A 13,099-nucleotide genomic window follows, 5' to 3' on the forward strand; every position below is an offset into this window, starting at 1 on the left:
CAAGGCATGCAACTTAAACTACCTACATAGGGAGTGGCGAGCTTAGGAGATGCATGAGAGTGTCCAAGTATACTAGCTTAAATAGCCCACATAGGGAGTGTAGGATGTAGGAGACACTTGGGAGCTTTGGGATATACCAAGTTTGAACCACTCATGTAGAGGTTGTAGGATAAGGCACGTGAGATCGTTGAGGCATGCTAACTTAAGTCACATCCATAGGGTATTGGATGCATGAGATGCATATACAAGGTCATTAAGATTTTATGACTTGAACCACCTATATAAAGATTATAAGACACATATGCAAAAGAACGATGGGTTGTGTCAGCTTGAACAATAGTTCATAGGAGTTGTTGGACGTAAGACACACTTGAAGGTATCTGAGGCATGCTAATTTGAACTACAAACGTATGAGGTGTTAGCTGTATGAGATGTACATGAGCATCGTGATATGTTACCTCTATAAAAAATGTCATAGGTAGACACACAAGGGTGTCATGGTGTGCCAAGTTGAATGACTCCACATATGAGTTGTCAAATGCAGAAAACATGAGAAGGCATTGGAACATGTCCAATTGAACCCTCTTGTAGTGCATGTTGGATGACTAGCAAGGGTATCAAGGTGTACCAATATGAACCACCTTCGTATAGGTGTTAGATGCAAGAGACATTCTTAAGTACTGAGACGTGCCGACCTGATCATTTCAGGATGTGATACATGTATGCAATCAGTAGTATCGAAGAATGAAAACTTAAAGCACCTATATATCAATGAACACAAGAGAGATGCATGAGGGCATTGAAGCATTCTAACTTTAATTGTCTACAACGAGAGTGTAGGATGAAGGAAAAACACAAAGAGCATTAGAGGGTGTTAGCTTGAACCACCTATATAGAGGTTGTCGAATATATGAGGCATGTAAAGGCATCATGACATACTAACTTGAATTGCATGTGTAAGGGGTGTTAAATGCATGAAATGTACGAGGTTATTTGAGACATGTCGTATGTGGACACACAAGGGCATTGAGTCAGCTTGAAAAATAGTGCATAGGAGTCATCGGATGCATGCTGACCTGAACTACATATGTAAGAGGTGTTGAATGCATAAGATGCATAAGGACGTTAAGACATGCCGGATTGAATCACCCCTGTAAGGCATGTCACATGTAGATACATGAAGGTGACATGACGTGCAAGTTTGAATCACTCTATGTAGGGGTTGTCGAACATAGGAGACATACAAGGGTATTAGGACATATCCACTTTAACCCTTGTATAGTGAACGTTGGAGATAAGAGACCCATAAGAACATTGGAGTATACCAATTTGAACCTTCAAAATTAAGATGTCAAACACAAAAGATATGCTAAGGTATCGAGACATACTGACTTAAATCGCTTGCATAAGAGTTGACAAAAGCAAAACACACGTAAAGACATTATGGCATGATGATTTGAATAACCCTAGTATGGTGTTGGACACAAAAGGCAAGTGATGATATCGGGATATATGTGGGTGTCAAAGCCAGTTGATTTGAACGACTTATATAAGGATCATCAAACAAAAAATGTGTGATGATGTAAATGTATTTAAAATTAAATTGCTTATGTAAAAGGTGTGAAACACAAGATATGTGTCCTTATGACCAATTGGGCACCACATGTTAACCCTTGATTGGTTGCCTTCAGCCTAATATGATAAAATAGGTGGCTCTCAAATCTACCCAATTTATTCATCCCATATTTTACTTCGAGTAAATGGCTTGCTAATACTAGATCATAATGTTTGACTTAGGAGATACATAAGCGTGTTGGGACATGCCGACTTTGACTATCTCATGCTAGGATAAGAATACTCTCATACATCTTATACATTTGACATCACCTATATGGATGATTTAAGTCAACACTCAATCAATACCCTTAGGCATCTCATACTTTTGTCACTCCTTACATGAATAATCCAAGTTAACATGGCCTAACACCCTTGCATATCTCTGGCATCTAACGGACATTAGCATGCATTGATACTCTTGCATATCTCATATATCAGATACCCCTTCAACACCCTTTTGGGTATATCCACTTTTCACAACCCAAGTTAGGTTCTCTTCTTATCAAAAGTGTTGTTTTTTGCAAGTCGTCGATTTATCATCAATGAAGCTTGATGTTGATCTGATGGGAAGCGATTGAGGCGTGGCCAAAAATGATCTAGCCAAAGTGGCAATCAACTTGAAGTCTAGCTGAAGAGGACATGACTTGCCCATTTTAAAGGCCTAGGTCATCCATTTGGAGGATGTTGTGATCTTGAAGGTATATCTATCTTGGAATAGCGCAGCCAACTCAAGGATGTGACGGTCTTGAAGGTGCCGATGTCTCGGAATAGCGTGATCAACTGAAAGATGAGATGGAGTAAAAAACTTGATCATCTTGAAATAGCTTCACCAACGCAAAGGAGCGATGGTCTTGAAGGCATAGTCATCTTGGAATGACATGACCAACTGGAAGATAAGATGGCCTTAAAGGCAAGGTCTTCTTGGAATGGTGCAGCCAATGCGAACACAACACATTTGTCTCGAGGGAGACCCACCGAAGGAAGCAGGGTAGATTTTACGATGCGGTTGCCTTAGAGAATGAGCACCCATAAGCATCCAAGTTTGAGTGATACGTGCCTGAACCATGTGCAACTAACTTGGACTCCATCCAGGTTGTGCTCGAACTTCAACTCTCTACCTATGTGCATCTCATGCACACGACCCCGACTCAAGCTCGAGCCAATATACCAAAGGTGTGTTTGTGCTTAGAGTAAGATATGACCATCCTAGCGAAGGCATCACAAAAAATCATTTGGAGCCCAATACGACGCCAGTGTTCCCTCTTTGCGTTGTGAGTTAATCTAAACAAAAAAATCATGTCAAGTACATAATGCACTCAAAAGATTATCTTTATATGCTATGCATACCGTACGATCCAATTGTACTCTTTTTACATATGATATACTCACTAAGACAAAAAAAACATGCATCTAGTGTACTTGATTTGATAAAAGTATCTCTTTACATATGATCCACTATATTTAAAACTATAAAACAATAAAATTTGCACCTAATGTACTTATCACTAACAAAAAAAATATTTGATATATATATATATATATATATATATATATATGTGTGTGTATATATATATATATGTATATATATATGTGTATATATATATATGTATATATGTATATATGTATATATGTATATATATATATGTATGTATATATATACCACTCGATATGTCAGCCTAATATAAGCAAACAACCAATTTATCATATAATTATTTTTTAACATAAATAACAACAATCGAGGTCATAAGATATGCATTATGAGATGGAAAAGTTCATATTTTGAAACATAATAGTTGGGCTAATGATATGACTATTATTTTTTTGTCAGTCAACAGTTCATGCATGAATTTCAATCAACACCTACCACATAGGTTACATCACCATAGTATTTAAAATAAATATTCCCTAATTAAACCATGGGTTGCAAAACTTAAATTATGTGAATAACTTGTCAAGGTATGTATTCATTCTAAACTCATTCAACTAGACTTGTGCTCTTAAACTACTTACTAATATTTTTTTGCACGACCAATTGATCTAAATTAACATGACCATTGCAAGGATCTTATGGGATGAACCCTCTCAAAATTTTATAGGAATAGAAAAAGAGATATGAGATTTGCCCCCAAGAGAAATTCTCATTCGATTAAGTTTTGCATCATCTCAAAAACCTTTTTCAGACACGGCAATTTCATTACGTACAGTCAATATCAAGATTGATCATATCAATCATATATCATGATCTTATTTGATTAAAACAACTCATAAATTCCGTTCCTCATTCTAAGGTATACCAATAATGAAAAAATATATATGACCTAAAGAATAGGAAACACAGACATGCAGAGTTTTCTTTGTTTATCCTCAACAACAAGAACAGAGATGTTTGACGGGAAAGTCAAAGACATCACAGATTTCCCCCTCTTAAAGTAGAAAAAAGATATAGAACGACGTGTTTGCTTTATTCGCATTTTTCGAAGGTAACCTACCTTGGTTGCTCCCCTCGCGTCCCCCAATTACTAACCCTTAATTAATTATACTAACCAAATTACGCCTTTGCTGCTTCGATAAGAAAGTCTAAGAATGATGAACGATGTGGCTGACATGCCACGTTCTACATAGCATACGGTCGAGACTTTGCTATAGTTATCGATATCAGATCACAGAAACACTGGCCGTGCATAATGTAGAACGCAATTTAGGTTCGGCGGCACCTTTCACGCCGCTACGATATTGGATTCTGCTGCCGGACACGCCCTGCTATGTTTGGATCTTGCATATCTATGCTGCGACCACGCACCCAATCTTCGACAACACTTGGTTGGCTGCAGATAGCAGTGATCGTAGCGCGACCAACGGCCAAAGAAGCCCCACGCACCAACCATGGCCGTGCCATCGCCTTCTGCACAACTCACTGATCATGTGAATCACGAGACCGTCGTATCTTGCCTTTCCTTGTGATCTAAGCGTTGATTGATTCTGCAAAATCCTGTTTTGCGATATATATATATATGTATATATGGATTTCCATCACAGAATCTTTTCGGTCGGATTCCTACAGTGGCGGGACCATTCGGACATGCCATGTTTGCCTTTTGCCATATCAAACCGAAACAGATTAACAAACATGTCTCCCAAGCTTATCTTGCAGAACAACCATTGTTTTGTTTGCAAACACTTTCTGCTCTTATTGGTTGTCATTTTGGTCGGGTCCTGTTGCAGCCGAGTCAGCATAGGGGAATGGCTACGGTCGAACGTGAAGGCCCTTAGTCTTACACCTAACGCTACCACTGCTCCAATCTATACCTTTGCTTCTCCATGCCTCCTTGTGTACGCAGCTGTTATTATCTCGGAGGTATTCGTGCGACTCTCCTCCTCCCCTTCGGTTGGCAGTCTTATGGACGCCAGCGCCTGGTTGTAGAGTCTCCTCTTGAGCGTCAGGTACTCGGGCCACGTCACAGCCCGATAGGCTGGGCCCTGTTGTGGACCCATCAGCTTCTCGATGGGCGAGATCTTGAAGTGGGCTGGCGGCCCATAAAAGTACGCCACCGAGATGCGAGTCTGCGTGCGGTTGACGATGGCCCGGTGCGTGACGCTTTGGAACCGCCCATTGGAGAGTATGTGAGAGAGGTCGCCCACGTTGACGACGAGGGCTCCCGGAAGGGGCGGCACCGTCACCCACCTGGCGCGCCTGGTGGGGTGGTTGCCGTGCAGCAGCTGAAGCCCGCGTACGCTGCCCTGGTAGAGGACGGTGAAGAGGCTGGAGTCGGTGTGCTCGGCTAGGCCCATCGCCCGGTCGGGATCGGGGCAGGCTGGGTACGAGTTCAGCTGGATCACAGGCGCCGGCGCCTCGTGGGTGGTCTCACTTGATGGTACGGCCCAATCGATCTCGCCCTCGCTGAGGCCCAACGAGGCTAGCATCAGCAGCATCAACCTGCAACCCAGAGGCTTCATCCAACTTGTGTATTCCTCGATCGCACCACTGCATGGAACCACTCCGAGACTGTTAGCGGTCGCCAATCGTCGCGTCAGTTAACACGCATGCATGGTCAATGGACGTACCAGAACTCGGCGGAGTCGTCGGGCCAGAGTTTGCGGGCTTCGTCGTGAGGGGATCCGACGATGGTGAAGCCCTCGGACCAGAAGAGCTTGGAGAAGAAGGCGGAGATGTTAGCGATGCCATATCCCGTCACGCCACCGGGGCTGCGGGCCGCCTTAAGTTTCTGACCGGTGGGGAGAGAGAACAGGCGGCGAGTCTGTGCCTCGAGGCGGTCCAGGAGATCAACAGGGACGCCGTGCCCGGTGATCTGGAACGCCCCCCACTCCTCGCATGCTTGGCCGATGAGACGTGCGGCATCCGGGCACGCTAGGTCGATGACCGGGACGGCGTCGTCGCCGTGAGGATGGTCGTTTACGACGGGCCATGCATGGGAGTCGGGAACCTCGGTGAGGGTCTTGAACTCAAATTGTTGGAGATGGTGGATGAGGGGTTGGTCGGAGAGAGACGGCATGGTTTGGAGTTGGAGATGAAAGAGTAGAGAGAGACGGGACGGCTATATATGTATAGGGAGAGAGAGAGAGAGGAACAAGTCGACATAGCCAATTCTCTCTCTTGTTTTCAAATGATGAAATCTAAAGGTTAACATTGAAAGTTTAGATTTCATAGGCAGTGTCCGGAAGAGGACGAAAAATATTTAGCTTTACGACCTGCAGATTTCCTCCAAAGTGTGCTTTGAAATCGGAAAGAAACAGATCCAAAACAGCAAAGAATATAAGTGGGTAGGAAGACGAGAAGGAAACAAAACTGAAGGATATTCTTATCAAAGAAACCTCCAAATTGAGGATTTCACAAGCTTCACACAAATCCAGACCCGTCCCCTTTCCCCAACCGAGAAAACGTACAGGAGACTAAAACATTTTATCGTAACTAATAATTAGAAAACGTCATCAGAAAATAAACAGGATTTAGTCAAGCGAACGATGAGGCAGAGCGCGGTCGGAAGGGCCAAGTGGAAGAGACACGGCCAGTGGTTAATCCATGATGATATTAATACATGCGATAAGACAACTGAGATGAATCATGAAGACAGGGATAAGCAAAATAGGAGCGGGACACTATAAAGTGAAGGAAAAAACAAGACTAGCTGCCGTGACATGTTTTTTGTACCACGACTCTTCTTCCATTGGGTTAAAGATGGGAACAAATCGGTCAAAATTCGTAGTTGGATGTCGTGGCCTGTCATCGAGATAGATTAGTCGCCAGGTCACGTTGGACTCATGGATGTCTCTGTCCATAGCTCTGTTGCGGTCAAGGAATTATTCCACCTGAAATGTAACAAAGGGATGAAATTAACGGTATCCTTGTGAAGGGAAAAGCTACGTGTCACCTCATGTTCTTTGTCATGTTGTAGGATATGATTGAGTTAGGATCCCACGGCTCATGTAAATCTAATTACATTATTACGGACTAAGCTCGAGTTGCAACTCTTATTATTAGGGACAGATATTCGAGTTTTGGCAGTGACTTAGTCGCCATAGATATTCGAGTTTTAGATGGCCAGCCGAATTCAACGAGCGTCACGAGGGGAGGAGGCTTCATCAGCTGCATGCCCAAATAAGGTTACTGGTACTTTTTCTTACATGTGTCGTTGTGCTGTCTTTACATGCTAATCTATCGTTGGGGGGCAGAAAGTTACGAGGGTTTGGACAAAGAGAGAGAGAGAGAGAGAGAGGGGGCGTTAAACCAAACACTTGGTGTACGTGATGGAGAATATTACTTGGGACCCCCAACCCTTTTCAGGTTTTGAACGTGGTAATGAGCTCGGGCAACGAGGTAAAGCGGAAGGAGAGCAATGACAAGAGAAGGAACAAAAGAAGGATGGAGGAAAAAAAATCGAAAGAATATATACTTTTTTGTCCTCGAGTCATATCTAACAGCGAGAGCGGGAGGTCATAACGAGCCTTTACCATGTGCCTCTGTCTTGGCTTCAAGTGGGAAAAAGATGCATGTCATATGAGCCATTTGGATAACTGGTTCTGTTGTCCCTGTTCCATCCCCTTCAACGCACCGCCAATACCCCACATTCGATGGAGACGGACAAAATAGGCCTTGGCCTTTTCCTTTGTCCTTCACGTCTCGCCTCTTGGGAAGCAGTGAAACTTGACGGAGACCGCCCCCTCTCCATCTCATATATTTGATGGGGGGAGTCGGGTGACTGACCTCATTACCCGGCCGTCTCTTTTGTAGTATGCGTTGTCTCTCTGGAAAGTGGCGACTTGTTTATGACCGTGATTAGACTGTATCTGGACCCTTCACTACGCTGGGCGTACAGTCCCCGTGACATCCAATCATATGCGGCGATATGATTGTACAACTTATGCAAAGGCCCATGACACCCACAGTCGGGGCTACAAATGAAACAAGCACATGAACGTCCCACGACGACAGCTAGAGACTTCTAGCGATGTCTCGTGAGACCCTGTCCACACGAGAACATTCTCAACAGCTTGAAGGATAATTTTCATGTTAGTAGGGTGCAGGAATGATGCTACAGGGGCAGCTCAAGCCACAGCCGCCAGGGAAATTATCACATCATTTGGTCAAAGGATAAAGATAAAGCTATAACTGCAGAAGCCAAAAAAGACGAGAACACAGAGAAAGCGTGCAGATTATGAAAACAAAATATGCAAGTTAAACAACACAAGGAAACGAAGTAAAATAACAAGTTAAACATCAGCTTCATCAAAGAGATATATATCGACAGACTTATGAAAAGTGGTCTGCCAGCCAACCATCCACGAACAGTTGGCATTTCGGCTTCTTGTTGTTGTGATCGGAACAAAATAGCCAGCCAGCCAGCCAGCCAGCCAGCCAGCCAGCCAAACATAAAATTTCCATTATTGTATGATGATGATGAAGAAGAAGCATGGTGTGTATAGCTGTACATGTACTTCCCTGCCTCTTTACCGTGCATCTCATAAACGGGGCCAACACAAGTTTGCCCGAACACAATGGAACCAATGCTATTATCAGGATTGGGATACAGCAGCTTTTATTTCTTCTAATCTTGATGCTTCCTTACATCATTAGGATGAGCTTGAGGTTGCATCTACTACAAGCAAACGACCAGAATCAGAAGAGTATTGTAACAACACTCAAGATGAAGAAAAGACTGCTAAACAAACAAATGGAAGGCTGCGTTGAACATCAGACAATGCAGCATTCTGTTTCAGGATGTTTAGCCAGTGACAACTGGAGGAAAATGTTCTTACCTTTTAGTTAGGATTGATTGATCAAGGAACCAATTAGATCAACTCATGAAAAAGGAGTGACAAAGCATCAGACCCAGCACAGGCATGTCTTTTGTCGTTTGGCAAGAAAAGCCAAACGATTTTATTGAGATGTAAAAAAGTTTTCACAACGGTTTGTCCTTGGGCTTATCGCCTTGGAACAAGGGAAACCAATTATTAAGATCATTGTCACCAGGACTGTTTGTAGATGCCTGCAGTGAACTTGAGATCGACACCACTGTTTGACATGCAAATTCAGTTTGTAGACTATTAACAACAAAATTTAAAAAGGCAAGGAGAAAGTAATACCCAGATTAACGGCTTCCGAGCTCTTCATCAAACGCAGACGCTTACAGGATGATACAAACATTCTGCAAACGAAAAACATATTGCTCTGATTATGCTGACAAATGCAATAATACAAGAGTCACTGCTTTCTTTTTAGCTATATAAAAAGCTGCTTAAGCAACACATTTGTATTATCCTAATACAAAACTTTCCTTAATGTAATGTTCGGTGCAGGATTACCAATAAATATAAGTATAGGTGAAATAACCGACATCAATGTGCAATGAAATTCAACACTGGAAGTTTTCACTTTTCAGTATTTCATCAAGGCACCATGTTATAGAGAAACAAAGTTCGACGTTTAGCGTCAGTGGTCAACAATTTCCACAAGTCCAATTTCACAGGTCAAGCAATAAACTTCTATAAGAACCCACAAACATATCTGCAACAATATTGTCAATGAGAATTGTCGGCTATCCTAGGGGTATGCATCCTATCCACCGATCTCTGTTTGTAAAATAATTGATAAAGAAGAGTACCATAGGTTCAACAAAATTGGCTATGTCCAATGAGGAGCAAGACCACTGAAAGTATAAGACTTCTTACGAAGATTCATGATTCTTTACTTGACTAAGCACTCACACCCATTGTTTGTAATGCCCTTTATAAGAAAATAAGATTCATCATTCTTGTTCTTATAATTCAAGTTTGGATGATGGCCGAGTATAAGTCAATTTGGTTGGATGGAATTCAAGTAAATTTAAAACCATGTTTTTTTTTTTTTTTTCATATATACCCCTTGAAAAATGGATATTTGATGTATGCCTTCAAAAGATCATACACATATAACCTACACAACAGTCCAAATTTTTTGTCAATACCTTTGATGCCAATTCTGGAACCAAAGCTAGATTTAGCCTACATTATGTATAGTTTATTTAACCAAACTTGTTATAAAACAAAAACATCTTTGCATCTATATTCCCTTCCATACACAATTCCAACCAAAAGGACCCATCGATTTGTGTTCCCTAATTGCTTTCCACTGACAGAACCTGATATCTTTCTAAGCCAGTCAAACATCGCTGAGTTGTCCATGATTATCTCTCAGGGATTGCTGAGGTGTCAACTAGAGGCAAATATCAAAATTCTTGGGGTATGTAAATTCCCTCTGTTTTGAAGCATGCACACATGATCTTATGATGGATATGTACACAAAATACTTTTATTCTAGAGATTATACATGCAAACATGAAGATTTGAAAGGTACATAAAAGCCTCATGTCTTCCACATAGACATCAATATCATCAATAATATGCTTAAGATTCAATATATCTTCAGACTTCTCCTTTGACTTTTGGGGCTTTGTCATGCAGTCTTTTTGAAATGAACCACATAAGGAAAATAGTCTCCTCATCCATAGATAAATATCACATGGTCCAAACATGACTAAACTGTACCAAGCGCATGGAGATCAATCTCTTGCCAATCTCCAAAACTCTTGTTTATTAACTTCTTGGCTTTATGAGTAATGCCTTATGAAGGCCTATGGTACAATTTTCATCCTCTCCTGCCAAATGCCCATATTGTGCTCACCATTGATCCTATGCATCTTGATGTGGTTGCTGGTTGATAATTAAATGTCATTGCCCTTCTTACCCAAGTCTTAGCACTGATATCAATTTTTGGAATACTGGGCATGTTAACCTTAATCACACCACCAATCTCTCAAGTGGCAAATCAAGAAGTAAACAACTTGTATAATCCAACTTAGTATCATACTATAATTAACATAAAATTAGCTATATGGAGCTACCTACACCCACAAGAGAACGAGAGATTGTTGTATCAATAATGAAGTGAGAACCGCTAACCCTTGAGGTCTTTTAATTGTCAGCTTTCTTCTTATATCGCTAGAACCAAACAGAAATATAGTAAAATCAAAAGACATAATTCATTAAAACAAAGACAGATTAAGAACGCATCGAAAACAAAAGAAATGATATTTCCTATTATTGTTCTTCCACTCTCTTTTGGACTTCATGTAAGCTACTTGGCTCTGAATGTCACTACCATTTTTTCAATAAGAACAATTCTTTCTATAGATTTTTTTTTTTCTGATCCAAAGACATCCATCATTAAGTGATTAAGAGATTATCTGTGTACAAGCCAAACCGACATGTGAATTGTTCTTGGACTTTATTAATGTTAGTACATAAACGTTGCCCTCATTTATCAATTCGTATAAGCAATCCTAGAGTGCTCCAACTGATCAACTCAATCCTTCCAACAAAAAAAATGTTGAATTGGCATATAAATGCATAGGCAGGACTAGGCAGTCATTCATTTTTCAAGAGTACATAGAAAACTTACTTCCAGGGAACATCTCCGATCAGCATCCAGTCACCGTCTTTGTCTTCATAAGTAGGAAGATACTCCGTCCCCTTCACTAGATCTACCAACCTATTGCCGTTGTCTGCTTAAATTATCCAGTTAAACTCAAGAAGACTTTATCCAAGCTACTAACATTAGGGTCCCAAAAAGTTGGACAGAAAAGGAATGAGAACTTCACCGATGGTGAAGCAGGAGGAGAACATCGCCTGAACGGCGGTCAAAAGCTCTCGGTACCCTCCGTAGGTCTCCAGATCGACCTTGCGGAGGTAGGGTGTCCCGTCCACCGCCACCTTCACGAACGTGCGGCTCCTCAGGGTATTCTTCCAGTACGACCTCACTGGCGGCCATCCCACCACCGGGGCCCTATCAAATTATCGCCATTAATCACAATAAACATATCATTCTTACCCGATCGCCTATTTTAGTTGACAAATTCTTTTTCTTGATGACAATCGAATCAAAATCGAGAGTAGGAAAAGAAACCACTGCAACGTGAACCGAGACCGATGGGTGCGAACGGGCTATCACTTACTTGGCGGCCGGGGGTTTCCCGTGCCGAGAAGCCTGGGAGCCCAGAGACTCAACGGAAAGATCGCGGCGGCGCTTTCTGTCGTGGTGCTCCGTTCCAGCCCGGGAAGCAGCACTGCACGGCGGCGCGAGCTTGAGCTCCGTCTCCTCGTAGCGGCTGCCAGAGACCTGCGACTCCGCAGAGCTCTCCTCATCCCCCTCGATCTCTCTCACTCCCTCCGTCCCTCCGTTTCTCTGCCTAGGATTCTGAGGGTCTTCCGGAGACTCAACGGAAAGATCGCGGCGACGCTTCCTATCGTGGTGCTCCGTTCCAGCCCTGGAAGCAGAACTGCACGGCGGCGCGAGCTTGAGCTTCGTCTCCTCGTAGCCGATGCCGGCGACCTGCGACTTCGCGGAGTTCCCCTCATCCCCCTCCATCTCTCTTTTTTCCTCCATCCCTCCCTTTCTCTGCCTAGGCTTCCGAGGGTCTTCTCCTCGCCACAACTCTCCTCCAAACGCCCAACTGTCTTGCCTGTCACGTTTTAATAGCTGGCGTCGAAGAGTGCGGGGCTCCACCTGTCGGGTCGTGGGGTCCTGTAAGTGGGAAGGGCATACGTGAATGGAACCGTTCGATGGGAGAGACCGACGGTGAGGATGGAGGCGAGGGAGGTTGGGTGGAGGCAGGGTGGGGCAATTGATGGCGGTAGCGTTGTCGTCGTTGCGTAAGGAGGCGGAGACACAAACATAAGACGGTGTTGGACTGCCTCCTCCATACCAGGGCAACCCACACACACACTTGTTTTATAAGGGTGTCTCCTCCTCGCCTATTTTACGCGTGGAGGGGGGGACGGCGACAGAGAGAGAGAGAGAGAGAGAGAGAGAGAGAGAGAGAGGGCAGTGGTGGCGTTTATTAGGAGCCGTGAAAACCATTCAACGAGAAGAATGATTGTTCTATTAATAGCAATAAAGGAGAGATTAAAATGCTAATCTCCCCTCTAAATT

General features: G+C 42.9%; 2 protein-coding genes across 5 annotated transcripts; both read right to left on the reverse strand.

Moving 5' to 3' along the window:
- Positions 1–4,644: 4,644 nt before the first annotated feature.
- Positions 4,645–6,462, reverse strand: LOC135679927 (gibberellin 3-beta-dioxygenase 2-like). Its single transcript, XM_065193911.1, has 2 exons — positions 5,680–6,462; positions 4,645–5,599 (listed from the first exon to the last, which is right to left on the reverse strand). Exons 1-2 carry the CDS (start codon positions 6,126–6,128, stop codon positions 4,918–4,920), a joined length of 1,131 nt encoding a protein of 376 aa, XP_065049983.1. The 5' UTR covers positions 6,129–6,462; the 3' UTR covers positions 4,645–4,917.
- A 1,869-nt stretch (positions 6,463–8,331) lies between these two features.
- Positions 8,332–12,614, reverse strand: LOC103991561 (auxin-responsive protein IAA1). Of its 4 annotated transcripts, none has more exons than XM_018828633.2 (6): positions 12,123–12,614; positions 11,769–11,953; positions 11,570–11,672; positions 9,217–9,278; positions 8,890–9,145; positions 8,332–8,726 (listed from the first exon to the last, which is right to left on the reverse strand). In XM_018828633.2, the coding sequence occupies exons 1-5, from the start codon at positions 12,551–12,553 to the stop codon at positions 9,033–9,035; spliced, it is 894 nt and encodes a 297-aa protein (XP_018684178.2). In that variant the 5' UTR covers positions 12,554–12,614; the 3' UTR covers positions 8,332–8,726; positions 8,890–9,032. The 4 variants fall into 4 exon arrangements, with proteins under 4 accessions (XP_018684178.2, XP_065047925.1, XP_009409331.2 ...); XM_065191853.1 differs by having other exon boundaries at positions 8,332–8,729; XM_009411056.3 differs by lacking the exon at positions 8,890–9,145.
- Positions 12,615–13,099: the final 485 nt, after the last annotated feature.

The sequence above is a fragment of the Musa acuminata genome, chromosome BXJ1-7 (genome assembly GCF_036884655.1).
Source record: "Musa acuminata AAA Group cultivar baxijiao chromosome BXJ1-7, Cavendish_Baxijiao_AAA, whole genome shotgun sequence".
In the NCBI taxonomy this organism is placed as follows: domain Eukaryota; kingdom Viridiplantae; phylum Streptophyta; class Magnoliopsida; order Zingiberales; family Musaceae; genus Musa; species Musa acuminata.

What these genes read in the sequence shown, in the direction of transcription:
- LOC135679927 (XM_065193911.1), bottom strand. Translation starts at nt 6,128, where the DNA reads ATGCCGTCTCTCTCCGACCAACCCCTCATCCACCATCTCCAACAATTT. An exon ending in GACGACTCCGCCGAGTTCTG is followed by an intron (nt 5,600 to 5,679) that starts GTACGTCCATTG and finishes GGTTCCATGCAG; the next exon opens with TGGTGCGATCGAGGAATACA.
- LOC103991561 (XM_018828633.2), bottom strand. Translation starts at nt 12,553, where the DNA reads ATGGAGGAAAAAAGAGAGATGGAGGGGGATGAGGGGAACTCCGCGAAG. An exon ending in CTCCTCCTGCTTCACCATCG is followed by an intron (nt 11,673 to 11,768) that starts GTGAAGTTCTCA and finishes TAATTTAAGCAG; the next exon opens with ACAACGGCAATAGGTTGGTA. An exon ending in CTCGGAAGCCGTTAATCTGG is followed by an intron (nt 9,146 to 9,216) that starts GTATTACTTTCT and finishes CATGTCAAACAG; the next exon opens with TGGTGTCGATCTCAAGTTCA.